We start from the raw sequence: 21,612 nt of genomic DNA, 5'->3' as shown, positions 1-21,612 counted from the left end.
CTGGTAGTGCCCTTCAGGCCTGACCATCCCAGTCCCATATCATCAGGGACTTACAACCATCCCAGTCGTGGGAAAAAATTCGCGACAAAACCGGTCGTAACTCGTAGAAAGAAATACGTAGAGAGTAAATATGCCACCTTAATATCTGTATAATAATAACCCCTTTTTTTGACTGAAGAATGACAGGGGAAAAACGTACACAGCAAATAACTGTATCAGCAAGGTCACTTATAATTCATGAAGTCAAGGAACCTTTTACTAAGTAAAGATTTCTTGACAGTCATCTTTCCTGGGAACGGTTGCGTCATCTATAAAGTTATTTCTAGAAAAACTAAGATAGTATAGTTAAGTCAATGTTAATTCTTTGGAAGCTTATTGCTTAAATAAATTACTATTTGATACACTGTAGGCATTACTAATAGGTGTTTGCAGCGTCCCTTCGGCCCCTAGCTGCAACCCACATTTTAACCTTTTCCTCTTCCCCTTGCTGTCCATCTACTTCAACTCCCTGTTATCACTGTTTTAAACAGTGAACGGCTGAAAGTGTCCAAGTGCTTGACTTAATGTCATAATATTTATAAGTCAATAACTCAACCTATGTTTTAATGACTCTGTGGCAGCACGTAGAATGTCCGTCAATTCTAATTTCTAAGTTACATTGTGTTTACGTTTCATGCTGTTCAAGTTGTGACAGGTTTCGTTCGATTCCTCTTTGGCATTTGGTCAACTTAAATATGGTTGATGTTTTTCACAAAAAATTCGATTCAAGATATTTAACGGTACCCTCATTTTTCTACATGTCGCTTTATTCACTGAAACATTCCGATTTTGAATGTTTCTGAATTTGCCACGTTTTCAGTGTTTTGTTGTTTTGCCCCACGCGTCCGCGAGTGGTCTTCGTGGATCTCTGATGCCTGTAAAACTGATATTTTTGTTTAAGTATATCATCATCAGGTTCCTCAGTTCATAGTTCTACCACCAAATCATTTCCGGAGCATTTGAAGTACTGAATCAGTGAGCTAATCAGAATCCCTGTTACTCGTGCTTGTTACTTGTGACTATACGCCATTTCTCTGCGAGAGTTGGGTACCACAGGGAATTTCTTAGAAGAGGAACGAGAAACACCAACTCAGAATAAAGGTAGGAATGATTTGGAAGTGTTGATAAATAATCATTCATGAGTTACGGATTAATCTGCTTTACCCGAGCAGGAGAGATTAGCTGGTTAGGCTACGCTACGGTTTGGTTCAGTTTTGGTATAAGAATGTCATGTTAAGCTAGTGGTTAATGATATGTTCCCTGAGGTAATCTGATTATTTTTTACGATGGAAAATAACAGGAATTTTTTTTATAATGAAAATTATAATTTATAAAGCTTTATATATATATATATATATACATGTATATATATATGTATGTATTATGTATGTATACCCATAAAGTAAATTGTGATAAGTGTACTTATACATACTTGATTGAGATATGCACGCATATGCATTCAAGCTGTGCATGAGAAGGAGAAACATAAATGCATAATATATATGTGTGTATATATATATATATATATATATATATATATATATATATATATATATATATATATATATATATATATGTAGGTAATCAGGCTGACATGTGATTTATATATGCACATGTGCCATAAGGAAAATGAAGTACTTAGGTGCAAATCATGACATTACATATATATATATATATATATATATATATATATATATATATATATATATATATATACATATATATATATATATATATTCATATACATATATATATATATATATATATATATATATATATATATATATACAGTATATACATGTACTGTATGTATGTATATTATATATAGATGTATAAATATATATATGCATATATATTTGTACACATAAATACATACACACTATGATAACAGTACAAACAAATATTTAGATTGTTTAAACCTAGTATTCACACTTAATAAGTGTGAATGAAGACAGGTTTTTGGGGGGGGAGAGGTTAGGGGAAAGTCCCGTGCACTGGTTACAAGCTTTTGAGGTCAATATTTCCACCATTGGGCACCAGTTCTCAGAAAATGTCTTTGGCTTAAAGAGGAAACCGGTTAGAATTTATACCCAGTGTTTCATTTTACATATGATATGTGTGCGGAGAGAGAGAGAGAGAGAGAGAGAGAGAGAGAGAGAGAGAGAGAGAGAGTCACGAATAAGAGAAAGAGTCACTAATGAGAGAGATCGAGGCAGAGAGAGAGGCACGAATAATAGAGAGAGAGAGAGAGAGAGAGAGAGAGAGTCCTTACTTCTTTCCATTTCACACGTATTCTTTGTCACCCTCGCACTTGGCACCTTGACACGAATAAGTAGTTTAATGACAACATTGTGTGGGAAGGGGCCACGTAAGTATCTCTAACAAACACATAGTGATTTTGCATTGTTAGCACTACCATCCTTTGATGGAAATTAATTTCTTTAGAATGCTTTCTCTCTTTGCTTTGTTAGAGAGAAACGTCATACCGTTATTACTGATAATTATAGTAACAATATCCTGTTTTGCCTCCTGTGGTCGTGATAGTGTATTGTAAGCGTTTTCAAATAATTTATTATTATTATTATTATTATTATTATTATTATTATTATTATTATTATGCTAATGTATTTCTCCTTACCGCAGCATGAACATTGACGAATTATTGTTCAGTACTTACCTGAAACAGAAAAGAATTTTAAGGAAAATAGAGAAGACTCATTATAAAATAATAATAATAATAATAATAATAATAATAATAATAATAATAATAATAATAATAATAATAATAATAATAATAATAATAATAACTGTTTCGGTTTTCTCTTAAGAAGTACGAACATGCTGAAAAATGATGATTATTATAGGTATTAGGTATTAATCAGCATATACTGTAGGCCTATAGTTTAATGCTAACTGTATTATATGTAGAGGGGCGAACTAGCGGAAGTCCTGTTTTGAAAACAGTTATGAGAAGTACGAAATTTTTCAGCGTGTTGGTACTTTTAAGAAAAACTGATACAGTTATTATTATTATTATTATTATTATTATTATTATTATTATTATTATTATTATTATTATTTTTATTATTAGTTTATAACGAGTCTTCTCTATTTTCCTTATAATTCTTTTCTGCTGCAAATAAATATGGGAACAATTATTCGTCAATGTTCATATTTCGGTAAAGAGAAATACATTAGCGTAATAATAATAATAATAATAATAATAATAATAATAATAATAATAATAATAATAATAATGATAATAATAATAATAATAATAATAATAATAATAATCGTAGTAGTAGTAAATGAAGTTACATGAAAAATAAAAAACTATGAAATTATAAAGGTTGTGTATAAGTTGTAGAATCACAAATTAAGGATTGCAAACTCTTGGTTTTAGTCAGCATTTTGCAGATAACCAGAGAGAGAGAGAGAGAGAGAGAGAGAGAGAGAGAGAGAGAGAGAGAGAGAGAGATTTTTTCTACGAATTAATAGATATGTTTTGAATGTCGAAGTTTCGTCAATATACCAACTTAATTCCAAGCCCCTCATTATCTCAGCTGAGAACTGGCCAAGACTCTAATACAGATTTCCATGAATTTTGACGTCGGCCGAAATTTCAGGTGATATGATGTTGGCATAAGTGGGGACCCCTTCAGGTGACATTTATCGTCTCTCTGACGGTGTTCGTTGATCGGAATTTTTAAAATTTATGGTCGCGGCGGAAGATTCAACATTCTAATGATTCAGCCTTTCGCGTGTTTACGAATGCTTGGACCAATATCAGTCGGGTCCAGGCAAGTTACGGTTTACGGCGGCATTGACCTCCCGGTCCACAAGATGGTAACGTCTTATTTAAGTCACGTAATTCGATTTTTTTTTTTTGACCTGAATTCATAATTCACATATCGGTTTTGATACAAAACGTGGTCTTAAAGTTTATTTTCGACTTGTTCATCATTAAACTTTTATTTTGGTGTCCATTACTGCTCTTGTATTCTGTTTTTTTTTTTTTATTCCCGTATAGGGTATTGACGTCAGTGCACTTCACGTGGTCCGCTGTAGGCATAGCTAAATATGTGTTTGCAGCGTGCCTTCGGCCCCCAGCTCCACCCACTTTTTAGCCTTATACTTTACCTCCGTTCCCGCTTCCTTTCCTCCGTCTTGCTGTCCAACCTCTCCAATTTACCTATTAGTGCAACAGTGGGGTCTTGTCCCACTTCCCCCTTAGATCCTTGTGCTTCATTGCCTTTATTTTCCGGATCTCTTTCATTTGCTGTCCAACACTCCAACCCTCAATTCTTCATTGGAGGGGTGGGTAGAGCTCTCGGCTAGCACGCTGTTTGCCCAGATTTCGACTCTCCGACCGGCCAATGAAGAATTAGAGGAATTTATTTCTGGTGATAGAAATTCAGTTCTCGTCATAATGTGGTTCAGATTCCACAATAAGCTGTAGGTCCCGTTGCTAGGTAATCAATTGGTTCTTAGCCACTTAAAATAAATCTAATCCTTCGGGCTAGCCCTAGGAGAGCTGTTAATCAGCTCAGTGGTCTGGTTAAACTAAGATATACTTTTTTTTTTATAGGGGTTGGGGGCTCCGGGTAGTGTTTACCTCTAAAATTCTCAGCATTTATTATGGGATGGGGTTACTAATCCCTTGCCTTCTTCACCTTGGCTGTAGATGCAGCTCACCGCAGTTGATTATCTGCTAGGTGCATCATTTACTTCTAAAGTGGGTTTCGACGTAATGTTCCCGTTCCACTCGAGAGGAAAGTGTCACACACAGGCACACACACATACATACTCTTATCTATCTATCCATCTATATTCCTGTATATATATATATATATATATATGTGTGTGTGTGTGTGTAGATATATATATATATATATATATATATATATATATAATACACACACATATATATATATATATAATATATATATAAATAATATATATGCATATATATGTTTATGTGAGTGTGTATATGTCTGGATCTGTATAAATATAACTTTTAGGAGTTTGAGCCTTCATTGGAAATCATGAAATTCAGTGCACAGAAATTGAGTTATAATAGTTAGTCAAATGATTTCCTCGGCCAACTAAGTCTGAAATAAACTGTTTGAATGTGTGTGTGTGTGTGTGTGTGTGTGTGTGTGTGTGTGTGTGTGTGTGTGTGTATCTGTAATTACTGGAGACCATTTTATTCATTATAAAAACTTGGGTTTCCATCGGTTTTATTTTATTTAGAGCTGGCTACTCATTTGTTGGATATCATTTTATATTGATAAATTATAATGACAAACTTGTAAGAAAGTAAATTTCCCGAGGTTAACCTTTGACGGCCAAGGGTAAAGGCCACAGATCCACAGAAGACAGCTATCTGTCTACCTCCCTATCTTTCTATTTACTTATCTCTGTCCATCTGTCTATCTATCTGTCTATCTATATCCTAGGTGACGAATCTATGAAAGAAAAAATATTACGTGTATCTGTAGAGTAGAGTAAGTTAAATGCATAATTGTGATAAGAAAAAGGATGTTTTATCATTTATAATTCAAAGGATTAGAAAGAGAGAGAGAGAGAGAGAGAGAGAGAGAGAGAGAGAGAGAGAGAGAGAGAGAGAGAGAGAGAGAGAGAGAGTTTCAATGACCTCCAGAAACCGCTGCGTTTTAACTTTCGTGCTTTCTGCCCATCGTGTTGAAAAATGCTGTTTTACATATATGATTAGAAGGATTAGCAGAAAGAGAGAGAGAGAGAGAGAGAGAGAGAGAGAGAGAGAGAGAGAATGTCACTGATCCTCAGAAACCGCTGTTTTAGCTTTTGTGCTTTCTGCCAACCGTGTTGAAAAATGCTGTTTTACATATATGATTAGAAGGATTAGCGAGAGAGAGAGAGAGAGAGAGAGATTAGATAGAGAGAGAGAGAGAGAGAGAGAGAGAATGTCACTGATCCTCAGAAACCGCTGTTTTAGCCTTTGTGCTTTCTGCCAATCGCGTTGAATTCTTTTTGGTCTTATAAGGTAAATGTCTATCATGCCTTTGCCAAGAGTCCAGTAAGACTGGCTTTCACGCGATCTGCTTATCTGAAGATTAAATCTATGTCTCGTCTTCTTCATTCACCTTTTGATAATGCACATCTCATTTTTACTTGTCGTTTCGTGAACAGTCTCGAAGTAACATCCAATTTGTTCCTTGCGTTCATTCTTTACGCCCTGGAAGAAGTATTATTTTACACGAATGCGCGCATGTATTTCTGTATCTGTTTACCTGTTCGTGCAATCCTAACGACCTATTGCGTTTCTGTTTCTGTTTACGCGTCTGTGGAATCCTAACGACCTAGTATTGTTTTACGCGAATTCATGCATGTATTTCTGTATCTGTTTACCTGTCTGTGCTATCCTAACGACCTAGCGGTAATTTACACGAATACACGCATGTATTTCTGTATGTGTATGTGTTTACCTGTCTGTGCTGTCGTAACGACCTAGCGGTAATTTACATGAATACACGCATGTATTTCTGTATGTGTTTACCTGTCTGTGCTATCGTAACGACCTAGCAGTGATTTACACGAATACACGCATGTATTTCTGTATGTTTGTGTGTTTACTTGTCTGTGCTATCCTAACGGCCAGTATTATTTTGCACGAACGCACGAATGTATGTTTGTAACTTTTTACACGTCTATACAGTCCTGTTTATTCTCAATATCTCGAATCAGCAATACTCTCGCTCGCCCCGAAGGTTTTGTAAGGTCAATGCCCGGTCGTGCCCAGCCACGAAGGTCAGTAAGATCGAAATAGTGTACAGAGTAAAGCTTAGGATGTGGTTTTCCCCCTTCATGAAATAAAAAAAAAACGCACAATAAATTTTTTTCTTATTGTCATCATGTTTTTTGATGCCTAGACCGGATAAATGTCTTGCTTTTATTGTATATCTTATTTTATTTTGGGGTGGGGTGGGGTGGGGTGGGGTGGGGTGGGGAGAATGGTGGCCCCAAAGACTGTCGGGTGGACCTGCATAAACTCTCTTATGATAAGAAGCAGCATAACATTTTCCTTGTGCTCAGTTCATTGCATATTCGAGAGAGTTGTATCATGAATATATTGTTGTTCTCGAGACATCACTGAATGTTTTGTGAGTTTCTGCACTGTTTCTTTTTTGTTTTAACAACTTTATAACTGATCTCCTCTTTCTGTGCTTCCTATTACCTTCTTTTTCCTCCTTGTTAGATTCTAAATATCTCTCTATATTGTTTTTAAATTTCTCGTTTTTCCTCCTCCTCTTTCATATTTTGTCAGCTTTCTCCCGTTATGCGGGTCAACCTCTTTTAACTGTTGCTGCATCAAATAGCTGTTTTGTTGGGTGTCCCACAGTTTCACCTTTTAGAGCCATTGACTGCATCTCATTTAGGTTTCCGGACCTCTTTATTTTAGCTCTTCAACCTCTCCATCTCCCTCTTTTCAACGTCCTGGTTATAAAGGAGGGATACCATTGCTTTGCTAGGATCGCAGTTCATTTTCGATAATGTTTGGGCATGAGAAGTATCATGGAACAGCCTCCCAGGGGATGTGGTGAAATTGGAACTTCAGAAGTTCAGGCGATGATGCAATGCATTACTGCCCTAATACAATTCAACTTGTATTTTAATATTTTACGTACATTTTGATTTATTTATTTATTTGTTAATTTATCTGTTTTTCCAATAACTGATCTCTTTCTGTATTTCCCATTACCTTCTGTTACTTCTTTCGAATGAACACCATATTCTTTGGAAGCTTGACTTTCAAGTCAGTGGCCTCTCTGGGCTTGTTCCACATGAATAGGGTTCATCTTCTGAATAATAATAATAATAATAATAATAATAATAATAATAATAATAATAATAATAATAATAATAATAATAATAATAATAATATGTCAGTCATACTGATATCTCAAAGGTGGGACTGTCTCATGGCACAGGCCTATGGATTCCAAGGGTGGGCTGGTTTGGGTGGTTTCTGGCTGTTCAGAGAGGTAATATTATGTTCGTGTAATGCTCACAGTCCCACCAACAAACTTTAGCCTACAGTTGACCCACCCTAACCTTGATGGTGCCATCTTTTTTGGGGCAGAGAGGGAGGAGACTTTTGGGAGTCAACTTCTACTAGAGTCATCGGTGGAGGAGCTCCACGGAAGGCTGGGCGAAAAGGTTTTCAGACTTTCCTTAATATCACTTGAGTAACCCTCGATACTGTTGGTGACCCATGGGACTTACATATAGTAGTTGGAACAGACTCCTCACTCCAGAGTCCGTTCTTGGTCCCAGTGCCTGGGCTTTTGCCCTAAATGTCATACATCCATCCATCCTCACTCCAGATGGGCTGAGGCTTATATTAATTAGACTTGTATATAAGACAGACCCAACCTTGACCCACTTTTTACTCCCTCTTGAGAACCTAAAATCGTTCAACCCCGTAGCGGGGTTAGTGCCGTCATTGCACCTCACATGGTGCACTGTAGGCATTACTTAAGGTTCTTTGCAGAGTCCTTTTTTTCGCCCCTTGCTGCAACCTCTTTCATTCATTTACTGTACCTCCGTTCATATTCTCTTCCATCTTGGTTTCCTCAACCCTCTCCAAACAATTGTTTCATAGCGTAGCTGCGAGGTTTTCCTCCTGTTACGCCTTTCAAACCTTCTTTCTCTCAATTTCCCTTTCAGCCCTGAATGACATCGTAGGTCCCAGTGCTTGGTTTTTGGCCTAAATTCTATATTCTGTTCTATTCTAAAATCGTTCAAGGTTCTTACTGATTAAAACAGACAAAGGAACATCACCCTGAGACTAAAAAAAAATAAATTCCTCAGGAGATACTTATCCAAAAAGATGTCATTCAAACAAACCAAAGAATACACGACTACAACAATCACAGAATGCTTTTTGAATCACAATATTAAATCATGTAAATTTCAGAGTTTACCAAAATGAAAAGGCAAACTGTTTTCAAGGAACTGTAGTTTTACCAAGATATGTTGATAAAAGCCAGTTAACAAAAATATTGTACGTGATTCACACCCCCAGAAAAAAAAGAAGATACGACAGCGTACAAGACCTTGAACTCTGCAGTGTCCCAAGTTGAAAAAGGAAACGTCACTGAGGACTGCAAACATAAAATTTGATCTCCCTTAGGGGTTAGTGCGTCAGTGCACCTCATGCGGTGCACTGTAGGAATTACTTAAGGTTCTTTGTAGCGTACCTTCTTCCCCTAGCTGCAACCCCTTTCTTCATATTCTCTTTCTTCCATCTTACTTTCCGCCCTCTCCTCACAATATTCACAGTTCAACTGCGAGGCTTTCCTCCTGTTACACCTTTCAGACCTTTTACCGTCAATTTCCGTTTCAGCGCTGCATGACCTCATAGGTCCCAGTTCTTGGTCTTTGGCCTGAATTCTGTATTCATTTCAATTCAATTTAATTCATAAAGTTTGATAAACAAAACTTATGTGAGAATAAAAACTCTGTAGACAAATCACAGAAGTAGGATCTTATGTGTACACAACCCTCTCTAATGCAAAGAAATAGTTAAAATATACAGTAGAATCATAAACACAAACAGTGCCGCACGACCCAAAGTGTCCGTACTGTGTATCTAATGACCTCACACCGTTGTGGAATTGTGGAACACCAAAATGCATAATCTGTGGCCAAAACCATCACGCAAGATCTTCTAAGGAATACTCTTATTAAATGTACAATACAGAATTAGAATTAGTATAAGACAGAATTAAAGGCGGTGCGTGATATATCTTTGTCCGAAGTAACTCGCAAAAATGGAGGAGCTTTCTGACATGTTTCATTCGAGAGTTGATTCGTAAAGTCTGATCAGTTCTGGAGTATTATGAAAGGTCCACCGTAGGGGTGTTGTGCCGTCAGTGCACCGCACTTGGTACCCTGTAGGCAATGCTAAAGGGTGTCCCATCGGCCCCTAGCTGCACCCACCTTTTAGCATTTTGCTTTACCCCACTTCTTGCTGCCTTAGTTCAGTCTTGCTGTCCAGCCTCTCTCCCAGTTCCACTTTTAGATCCTTGTACTCCATCCCCTTTATTTTCTGGATTTCTGTATCTTGCTGTCCAACCACTCCAACTCCCTCTTTTCAAAATCAAATCAAATAAATCATAAAGGTAAAATTAATTATTATTTTTAATATTAATATTATCATTATTATTATTATTATTGATAAGACGAACAACAACAATAATAATGATATTTAATTTAACCTTTCATAGTCTATTAAGAAAAATTTGAAATATTCTCGTAAAACGGAAGAGGAGTCGCGCTTAGTTAATCTCGAACACTTGAAAAAGAAAGTTTTCTAAAAATCAGAAAAAGAGAAAACTCCGCCGTACCTCATGAGATATTGCAGATGGTTCCGAAACCGACGAAAATGACAGCATGTGCGAATGCTCTTGAAAATGCAAGCGAGTTCGTCCACGAGTTGTAAAGACAGGCCATAAATTCTTGCTTATCAGCGGCGTAAATGTTCAAATCTGCCAGTCTCCCGAGGAAAGTATAGAGACTCAGAGTGGTACACAATTCTGACAGAAGAAGAAGAGGTTCCTGGTTCCTGGTTCCTAAGCACTCACTCCACACACAGTTACGGGCACACTACACTATTCGTGTGAGATGCGGAGCGTTTTAATTTGATACACTTTTACTTTACAGCTTTTCTCTTTCATGCTGCTATTACATTATTTAAACTGACACTGATTTCCCCCCCCTTTTTTTTACACTTTTAATTGTCTTTAGCTTTACTTTGTTTAATAGTACATCAGACTGTTTATTTGAATCCTTGACCATTACCCTCGTCTGCAACAAGAACCCCGAAACGTCAGAGATGTTTCTAAACTAATTATTACCAAATATTATCAATAAATATCTACTTTGCTTTTAACCCTCTCCCTTTCATTTTTTTCACTGGGGAGTTTATGAGGCTAGGGCTGAAGAGTTTCCTTTTCTGCTTTATCTCCCGAGGAAGTTTGTTGTGATAAAAACTTTAGCATTATCATTTGTATTGGTTTTATAAACACTATGATCCGTTGTTGGCTGCTTCTGCTTATTGATTATTTACCAAGCTTATATCTCGCACATCATTGTGGTACTAATAACGAGTTTTGTCGGAGATTTCTCGGGTTTTCTCGCGCGGGAAATGTGTTCATGAATAAAATCTGTCTTCAGTTTTCGTTTCGTAGTGAATTTTGAGCGTTGAAAGTTAAGCTAATAAAGTATTTGACTTTCTTTTTGGGAAGCTTAGATTTATCAAATACCTGTCGAGCTTCTTTCGAAAGCGTCAGTGCGAAACCCGTAGATTAATGAGAACACGGAACATTGTCAATTCTTCTCAGTGTAGACTAACGTGTGTGTGTGTATGTATATATATATGTATATACTGTGTAATCTACTGGCCACTTTTTTACCCAATACGTATGTAATTGTAATAGTCACAGTAACCTAGTATCTTCTTGAATTCGTCACATTTTTTGGATACGCTTGTCACAACAAAAAAATATATGGATCTAAGGCTTTGTAGTGACAAACGTATCCAAAAAGGGTGAAGAATTCGAGAAGTTAAGAGGGCATTGTGACTATGACAATTACACACACACACACACATAGGCCTATATATGTGTGTGTATATATATATATATATATATATATATATATATATATATATATATATATATATATATATATATATATATATATATATTCTTCCCCTTTGGTGAGGGTGACTTCAGAATGTGTTAACCTTTAAGCTCCTGGTTAGACCTTTTTGGGACGAGGTTGCTAGACTCATGTCCTTCTCTACACTACAGTAGGTGTGACTCACTAAGTAACTATTTCCCTACTCAGATCAAGAGAGTCTCAATGGATTTTTGAGAAGGGACTATAAAAAGTGGTTTTTTCCGTAATCACAGGTGTTTGGCGGTCACTTAACTATCCAAGGTGCTGTCGAAATATACCGATTCGTGCGTCTTGTGTTCCAAGACATCTCTTTTCGTTAAGTTTCTTTTTATTTCGGCTTTTTCATTTCCTTTAGTCTTTTATATAAGTCCAGCAGATGCTTGCGGTGCGGAGCTTACACGTCAAATGAACTTATGACTTCCACATGCAATGAAAAAAAGTGAAACAGAAAATCCCCACGGTGCTCGAAAGTCAAAGCGCTCATCGTGATTTCCTCTTCTTTCAGTTTTCGTGAGGAATATTCTACTGAAGTGTGAGGTCTCAGACAAACCCTGAATCACCACGTCACTTCACTTCCTGAAATGGGAACGCTACAAAAAATATTATCCGAAGCAAGAATGACTATTTAATAACGCCAGATGCTGTTTTAGGACGCTAAATATTTATCTTCAAGGTATGAATAGTTGTGTCATGTTGAGGTTTGACCTAGGACTAGGTTCCGAGTCACTAGTACCGATGGTGGTCTCCCGAGTCAGGAAAGCAGTACAGTCACACAAGTAACAGAACAGAGTGATTTCATTCGCTTCACTGTAACTTTCATCCTCGGTAGCGGGGCAGTGCCGTTAGAGCACTTCACATGGCGCACTGTGGGCATTAAGAAATAGTGGTTGGAGCGTCCTTTTGGCCCCTAGCTACACTCAGATTTTAAGCCTATTACTTGACCTCCTTTCCCGCTTCCTTTCTTCGGTCTCGCTTTCCAATATCTCTAATTATTATTTCTTAATACAGGTGTGGAGATTTCTCCCAATTCCACTTTTAGAACCTTGTACTTAATCTTTTATTCTCTTTACTCTTTGTGTTGCTGTCCAACTGCTCCAACTCCCGTTTCACTGCCTTAATCCCAGAATGGCTGAGAGTGCCCACACACTGCTTGACTCGGCAGCCTAAATTTCGTAAAAGGAATCAGATCAATTAAATCTTTTCCAGATGCTGATGTGGGCAAGATTTTTATACAGATTCAGAGGCATCCTCTCCTGCTGTTCAGCAGAAGAGACAGCAAATGGAAAAAGAGAAAATAAATAGAAATAAAAAGAATTAGTTGGAAATGAATGAAATAATAATGAAACGTTTGTTTCGGCCAGTTGTTTCATATTGTGTTCATTTTTTTTTTTTTTTTTTAATATTCATGGGTGGGGTATTGTTTCCTTGACAACTAAATGCCAGTGGTTTTCGAAATTTTTTTTAAAGCAAATATCAGATAAAATTTTTTATAAATATATAAGAACACTGGGCTACTTTATCCGTATTAAACTATGTATAATAATTTTTAATAATACACACACACACACACATATATATATATATATATATATATATATATATATATATATATATATATATATATATTATACACACACACATATAGAAATATATAGTTAAAGGCAACAAAGTTTTGATTTGAATTTATATATATATATATATATATATATATATATATATATATATATATATATATATATATATATATATATATATATATATATATATATATGTATATATATATAGGTGCAGCATAAGTAACGCCCTTTGTTTAAGTGGAACAAAATTAAAGCCTTTTTGATTATATTTTATTTTTTCGAACATGAATGTATTGCCACAGGTTAATAGATTAATATAATATATTAACAAAATTAATATAATGCTTATTTGGTTTAATAATGTTCAATACAAATGATATTTCGGCTTTGTACCCTTGGGATGTTAAATTCAGCTGATAATTATCTTGCGGTTTCAGCACCATTTTTATTGTTTTGATAGTACAATTGAATTGCTTTTACTCTCTGTTCCTTTGTTAATCTCATGGTTGTATAAAATATCTGAAAAATGAAGATTTAGCAAATTAATTAAAGAAAATAATAAAGAAAATATACATTATAAGATATAAAATTAAAAAGGGCGTTACTTATGCCGCATTATTAAACCGAATAAGCATTATATTAATTTTGTTAATATATTATATTAATCTATTAACCTGTGGCAATACATTCATGTTCGAAAAAATAAAGGATAATCAAAGAGGCTTTAATTTTGTTCCACTTAAACAAAGGGCGTTACCTATGTTGCACCTTATTTTATATATATTATATATATATATATATATATATATATATATATATATATATATATATATATATATATATATATATATATATTATACACACACACATATAGAAATATATAGTCAAAGGCAACAAAGTTTCGATTTGAATGAGACCAGGAGATTCATTAGACTTAATAGCTGTTTAAAAGAAAATTGCAGTTATATTTATAAGGTCCTCAACTGCTAAAATTTCTTGTGATTGTTTTAAGAAATACAATCAGTTGTAATTCTTTGTTATAGCTTTCTTTTTACGCTGTATCATTACGTGTTGTTAAAGATTAGAGGTCTGTAAGAAAGATATCGTTAATTTGAGAATTTCTTTTTGTTGCATTTCCCAGTTTTTTAATCGTAAAATTATTCTTTTTTTAAGCTTGCAGGTTTAGTTTCTAATTGTTAAGAGTTCTTAGTGTTATTTCTAGAGTTGTCAGTACTCTAGTGTTTCTAGTATTATTTCTAGAGTTTCAGTATTCTAGAGTTTTCAGTATTTTATAGTTTTCAGCATTCTAATTTTAAGTGTTCTAGAATTTTCATTATCATTTCTAGAGTTTTCAGTATTATTTTCCGAGTTTTCAATATTCTAGTTTTCAGTATTCTAGAGTTTTCATTATTCTTAGAGTTTTCAGTATTTTAGTTTTAAATATTCTAGAATTTTCATGATCATTTTTAGAGTTTTCAGTATTTTTAGAGTTTTCAGTGTTCTAGTTTTAAGTATTCTAGAATTTTCTTGATCATTTCTAGAGTTTTCAATATTCTAGTTTTCATTATTCTAGTTTTAAGTATTCTAGAATTTTCTTGATCATTTCTAGAGTTTTCAGTATTTTTAGAGTTTTCAGTATTCTAGTTTTAAGTATTCTAGTTTTAAATATTCTAGAATTTTCATGATCATTTCTAGAGTTTTCAGTATTCTAGTTTTAAGTATTCTAGTTTTAAGTATTCTAGTTTTAAATATTCTAGAATTTTCTTGATCATTTCTAGAGTTTTCAGTATTTTTAGAGTTTTCAGTATTCTAGTTTTAAGTATTCTAGAATTTTCATGATCATTTCTAGAGTTTTCAGTATTTTTAGAGTTTTCAGTATTCTAGTTTTAAGTATTCTAGAATTTTCATGATCATTTCTTGAGTTTTCAGCATCATTTCCCGTGCTAGGTCTGTATTTGGCGGTAATGTATCAAATGTTATCGTTTCCCCTACCTGATGTTAAATATGAGAGTCCGTTAGAGGACCTGTGTATTAGATATTTTGTGAATAACCAGTACTTAATCCCAAACATGATTTTCTGACCATTTTACCTAATAATTTTTTTCAGTGTTGATACTTTTTTTTTTTTAAATACCAGCCGTTACGTATGATGTCTCATTTCCCTCTCATTGATACGTTACAGGTCCTATAACTATCACATTACAGTTAGGTGTTATTTTAAGGTGGAAAGCAGCTGAATACACGGTCGTAAATGTACAGTTATACAGTCATAAATTCCTTGGGCTTTCACATTTCCACAAAGGGTTTTTTTTTATTGCATTTTTGTTCCAGTATTGTATTCTTTTGAAGTTACGTCATAACGGTTTTATATTTTTTTTTTAGTGACTGACTGAACTTGAAGTAAAATCCTGATTCGTTTATCAGTATCGTTACAATTTAGGCTTAAGCAAATAGATTTTGGTTTTACACCCAGAATAACGCTATTCAAAATGGGCTGGTATTCTTGCGTTAGAAAGTCAAGAATGTATGAATTATGAATATGTATTCAGTTATTCTTTAAGGTATTCAGTATCGTCCAAGGCTTCGTAGATAATTTCATCTTATGTTCTGATAATTTTCTTTGAAAGGTTTAACTCAACTTTTTCTTCTTGATGCACAAAATTGCGAGTTAGAATTGTGGCATCAAACTATACTTTTATTTTATACCAAAGGAACAGAGATGGGGAGACACCAGTCTTATACAGATAGACCTTTCGCATACGAAATTAACATGAGATTCCCATACAGAAGAATATCAGGGATTCAGCAGTCTAGGGGTTATATGGTGATAATGAAAATGAATGAAAACGAATGAAGATGAATGACAATGGTGACATTATCCGCTAAAGCAATACTGTTAATAATACTCTCTCACTCGTGATTATTTCCTAAAAATTTTTGCTAATGACACGTCGTCAAAAATGACTGAAATATCCTCTCTCTCTCTCTCTCTCTCTCTCTCTCTCTGCTTTACTAGTTCACACAAAAATGTATCACTTTAATTTCAGAAATTACTAATTTGAAGTATGGTTATAATAATAATAATAATAATAATAATAATAATAATAATAATAATAATAATAATAATAATAATAATTATTATTATTATTATTATTATTATTATTATTATTATTATATTATTATTATTATTATTATTATTAGCAGCAGCAGCGTTATTTTTATTACTGTTGATATATTAACCCAACAGCAGCAACCGATGCCATTATTATGAATACTAGTGGTACTATAATATTAGTAGCAGTACGGCTGCATCCCCCCTCCCCCTCTTACATTCTTAGAAGGAATCCAAGGATTCTGCCTCCTTCTGAAACAACCAAACTCACGAAAAACGAGGAAGTCCTTCTTTGCTTTGCTTTGCGGATAGGGCCTAGGACTCCTGTTAACAGCTCCTTCCATTGCTGGTCACTTGCAACGCCTTGGTCTTATTTCCCAGCCTTCTGATTGGTCAAAATCCCCGCAGGTAACCGGGGGAGATAGGCGGGAAGGGGAGGGGGAGGGGAAAGGGAGGGGAAGGGGAAGAAAAAACTCACCCTCCAGCAGGGTGGGGGTAGGGGGATATCATACTGCTTTTGATTTGCTGCACATTTTTGTTTCGACATCAATATGATGATGATATATTATTTGGTTTTTCAGAATTATTATTATTATTATTATTATTATTATTATTATTATTATTATTATTATTATTATTATTATTATTATTATTGTTTGGCATTTTCAGAGAAACGATTTGAAAGAAATTGTTTGTTTTTCGTAAATGCTGATTCTGTCTCCAGTCTCCGTGTTAATACGGTATATGTGCATCGTGGAGGAAAAGGCAATTAGCTTACAGATGCAAAGTGGGAGAAGGAGAAGAAGAAGAAGAAGAAGAAGAAGTGAATGGAAATAAAGACCGAGAGAAGAGAGAGGTGTTGGTGGAGGAGGCGGTGGCAGGGGACCGTGGGACCTTCCCAGAGGGAGGAGCACGTTCATTTTGGGTTGGGAGGGGGTTGAGGTATACGGGGGAGGGGGCGAGGAAGGGTGGGGGGAGTTGGGAGTCGTGGCAGAGAGGAGAGAGAGAGAGAGAGAGAGAGGGTCGGTTGGTTTTGGAGTGACTGGGGCTGACAGAGCGAGCGAGAGTTACAGTGTTTCTGGGAGGTGGTGAGAGTGGGTCACGAGCTAGGAAGTCCTGCCGAGTACCTGCCTGACGAAGGAGAGAAAAGAGAAAGACGAATTTTTTAACACTTGTTTGAGTTTGATATTTTATAAGCCCCGAGGTCTTCTTCTTCTTGATACTCTATCTATCCACCCGCAGCTAAAATGGTAAGTCAATTTTGACGAGTTTTACGAAACTTGTGTGTGGAGAATCTCGTTGGTGTGTTTATGAGTGCCAGTGAATTAGAGAGAGAGAGAGAAAGACAAACAAAGTTCTGGATTCGTATTATGCATCGTGGGTGTGTTTACAATCTCCTCCTGACTGTCCAGTTAAGAAGCCGCGCTTAAAGGCTGGAAGAAAAACTGCGCTTTTGGGCAGATTGTGTGCTTCGGGTGTCACTCTTGAAAAATAACTGACATGCCTCTCCCGAGTTCTGACAACGTTAAGCTTTGCTTAGCTAGCTGCAAAAGTTCAAATGTTTCTCCAGAGACTTGAATGGAATGATCAGTAACAAAAGTTTAATGTTTTAAACATTTTTGTCAATTTTTCGAGTGGAGCTAGTCTCCCTTTCGCTTGCTGAGTCAGTAAGTGCCACCATAGAGTGCCACCATACTTCGAAGTGAAGCTGTTGAAGAAAAGCCCTTTTTTTCTAAGAGAAAGGAAAGAGTTCGAGTGTTGAAAGTGAGACAGTGCCAAAGTAGAGCACTGTTCTTCGGACGACGGGGTTTGTCGTTTAAATGTGGGACAGAGAAAATGAGACAGGTGGTGGCCACCAGTGTGTGTAAGTGTGTGTGTGTGTGTGTGGAGAAGGTGCCACTCTGCCTTCGAATGTTCCTCCTGCTCTTTCACATGATTTTTTTTATTGTCTTGGCACCATGATCATGATGATGATGATTCAGAGAGACAGACGGATAAACGTATTTGCGTAAGGCTCCTTTGAATAAAAAAGCACTGAATACTGACTGAAAAATATATGTATATATTTTGTATATAGGCTATATATTATATTGATATATATATATATATATATATATATATGTATATACATACATATATATACATATATATTATTTGGCTAAACACTGGGCCTGGATTTGTGAAATGTACGATCTTCAACTGTTAACTGACAGCTGTGCAAACACACATTTGCGAATATTCCAGATCGACAAAGAGCAGATTGATTTAACATCAATCGATTTTTTTGTCTAAACGCAAGATTACAAAAGCTCTAAATTAGGGGTCGGTTGTTTTACCATAAGTGGTGCAGTGATATGGTGAAATCCTTCCTTTGAGCCATTTTTAGTGAGATTTTTATTTTCTTGTGACAATTTCAGACTGATTGTTTTCATTCAATAAACTAAAATAATGTTTCTAAGTTATTCACTTTGCGTTATAATATATATATATATATATAAATAATATATATATATATATATATATATATATATATATATATATATATATATATATATATATATATATATATATATTATATATATATATATATATATATATATATATATATATATATATATATATATATATGTATATTTATATACACTTTTTGTCAGTTATTAGTCAGTCTTCAGTGTCATATATATATATATATATATATATATATATATATATATATATATATATATATATATATATATATATATATATATATATATATATATATATATATACGACGATTTCAGATCCAACTCATGATTTACTGAGATACATCTCGATATAGTATACATGCTTGCACCAGTGATGAAAGACCTCAGTTAGGACCCTTTTTCAGTACTTAAGCACTTTCAGATCAAGGTGACAGAATTATGTAACGAAAGAGTTACACCCTGGAAGTAAAACAAAGTAATTCGTAGTTCGTAGCCGGCAGTAATTCGAAGGTCTAGCATACACGAAGACTCACAATTCTAGGATACGTATAAACACGGCGTTGTCAAAGAACAAGTTGTAAATTAAACCTGTAGAGTAGACCTCTGATAAAAGGACTGGGATCTTTGGAGAGCTTTCACTGGAGGGTTTTGTAAAACCTTCTGTAAGACAAACTGTATTACTGGCGATAACCACTGTAACTGTCAGCAGATTTTTACTCATTTAAAATCACTTTCTTTCATATATTCCCCTTCGCCCAGATGGACACGTCACAATATATAAGCTGTGGCCTGAAAATGACTTACTTGCTCAACTTTAATGTTCAATATCTCAAGTTAAGACTTGATCGAAATTGGTAAAGTATTTAATTAAAAGGATTTGATTGTCTCTCTGAGAACAGCGAGGGAAGAAGAAAAGTGGCCTGGGCGACGCCGTGAGTTGCAACTGCAGTTGGACGGCAACATTCGATTATTACTTTCACCGCTGTTGAACAATGGCCAGTTTTTTATTTATATATATATATATATATATATATATATATATATATATATATATATATATATATATATATATATATATATACTATATATATGTTTTATATATATACATATACATATACATATATGTATGTGTGCTTATTTCTCAACTCCAGCTTCCTCGTTCTACACTGAAGCATGAATTCCTCATGAATAAAAATACCAAAATAAAAATGAATTCACTTTCAACTACATATCGTGGAAATGAAACCGTTTTTAATCTCTTTTACGAGAGTCACACACACACACACACACACACACACACACACACACACACACACACACACACACACACACAAGATGTCTAAGGCCTGAAAGTTTCATAAGAGAATAATTATCATGAAAAGTTTCTTTCCACTGAGAGTGGTCAGCCTTGGCTGGAACCACCACTTTTTTGAAAACTGACGTGTGTGTGTGTGTGTCTGTGTGTGTTTTTACCTGACTGACTTCATAAGTTCCTGTTCTAAATTTTTTGTTGTCATGTCGCGTGGGTGAAATAAAATTTTTAGAAATTGTTGATCGTTCTAATAATTTTATTTCATTTCCAGGATCGTGTTCCTGCAGTTTTTTTTGTGTGTGAAATTTCGCTTTTAAACAGGTTATTTTTATATTTATTGTATGCGTTATATTTTCATTGACTTTGGCTCAAGTTGCTTGAATTATTTGCTTGTAGCAGCTCCAATAAGTAGTAAATGTGCCTCACTGTCGAACTTCTCAGTTCCAGAGGTCCTTTATTCCTTACGCCGTTGGACTGTGGAACAGCCTCCCTGAGGATGTCGCGCAACTGGAACTTCAGAAGTTCAAGCGAAGATGCAATGCGTTACTACCCTAATACAATTCTTCTTGTATTTGATTAAGTTAATTACATTTTTATCTATTTAGTTATGAATTTGTTAATTTGTTTTTCTAATAGCTGATCTCCTCTTTCTGTATTTCCCTTTAACTTCTGTTACTTCTTTCGAATGAACATAAGGATTTCATAATTGTTTCATATAAGGAGTTAAAACCAATTCTGACTCCCAAAAGCAGGTCATTTGTTTTAGATGTCCGTGGGTAATGTAACTCTATTAATGTTATCATTATTTTTGGGAAAAATACGGCTCGTAGCGAGTAAAAACTGTGCCGCTGAGCTTGTTTCAAAGGGCAGCTGAAACGCTGACCTTTAGTCAGTCAGTAACGTAAGTTCCTTCAAGCTAAACACTTGCTTGGAGTTGCCTCTTGTCAGCCAGTTTGCTTATGACGGATAAACAGTTAACTGTGGTGCCCTTTTAGACCTAACTAGTCACACCCATTCCAACCTTGACAGTGGGGAATGAAAGTCCAGATTTGTTCTGCTTGCTTCTAGAGCCTTTCACTGTGTTGGTCATACGGCTCTCTTATGCAGAGTTCGGAACTTCAGTGCTGGAACTCCCAGTGTGGCGTTCCGCTGGGCAGTGCTGTGGACCGTTGTTGTTTTTTTTTCGACTTTTTTCCAAATGGTTCGGCCGTATATTTGAAATGTACCCGAATGGTACTATTGGCATTATCGTTCACGATAACATATTCGTATGGAATAATAAAAAAAAACATTATTTCGTTAGGCTGGCTTTCACATAAAATGTACTCATTTGTGAAGAAAAAATAAGAGAATGATAGTAAAGTACGGTTAATAAAA

The 21,612-nt window shown here is 35.0% G+C and overlaps 1 protein-coding gene across 2 annotated transcripts in view; it reads left to right on the top strand.

Annotated features, from left to right (window-relative positions):
• Positions 1-21,612, top strand: part of Cht7 (chitinase 7) — a 234,581-nt gene that overhangs the window by 57,812 nt on the left and 155,157 nt on the right. The window contains exon 3 of one of the 2 annotated variants that reach the window (XM_067104046.1): positions 12,272-12,439. Coding sequence is in view for 1 of the 2 variants with exons in the window: in XM_067104045.1 (XP_066960146.1) it covers positions 17,703-17,705 (3 nt within the window). In the remaining variant the exon portion in view is untranslated. Of the gene's footprint in view, positions 1-12,271; positions 12,440-17,469; positions 17,706-21,612 lie in introns of those variants that run through there. The other variant, XM_067104045.1, reaches the window with a different exon arrangement.

Source organism: Macrobrachium rosenbergii, chromosome 5 (genome assembly GCF_040412425.1).
Source record: "Macrobrachium rosenbergii isolate ZJJX-2024 chromosome 5, ASM4041242v1, whole genome shotgun sequence".
Classification (NCBI taxonomy): domain Eukaryota; kingdom Metazoa; phylum Arthropoda; class Malacostraca; order Decapoda; family Palaemonidae; genus Macrobrachium; species Macrobrachium rosenbergii.
This window is presented reverse-complemented; position numbering and strand designations above follow the sequence as displayed.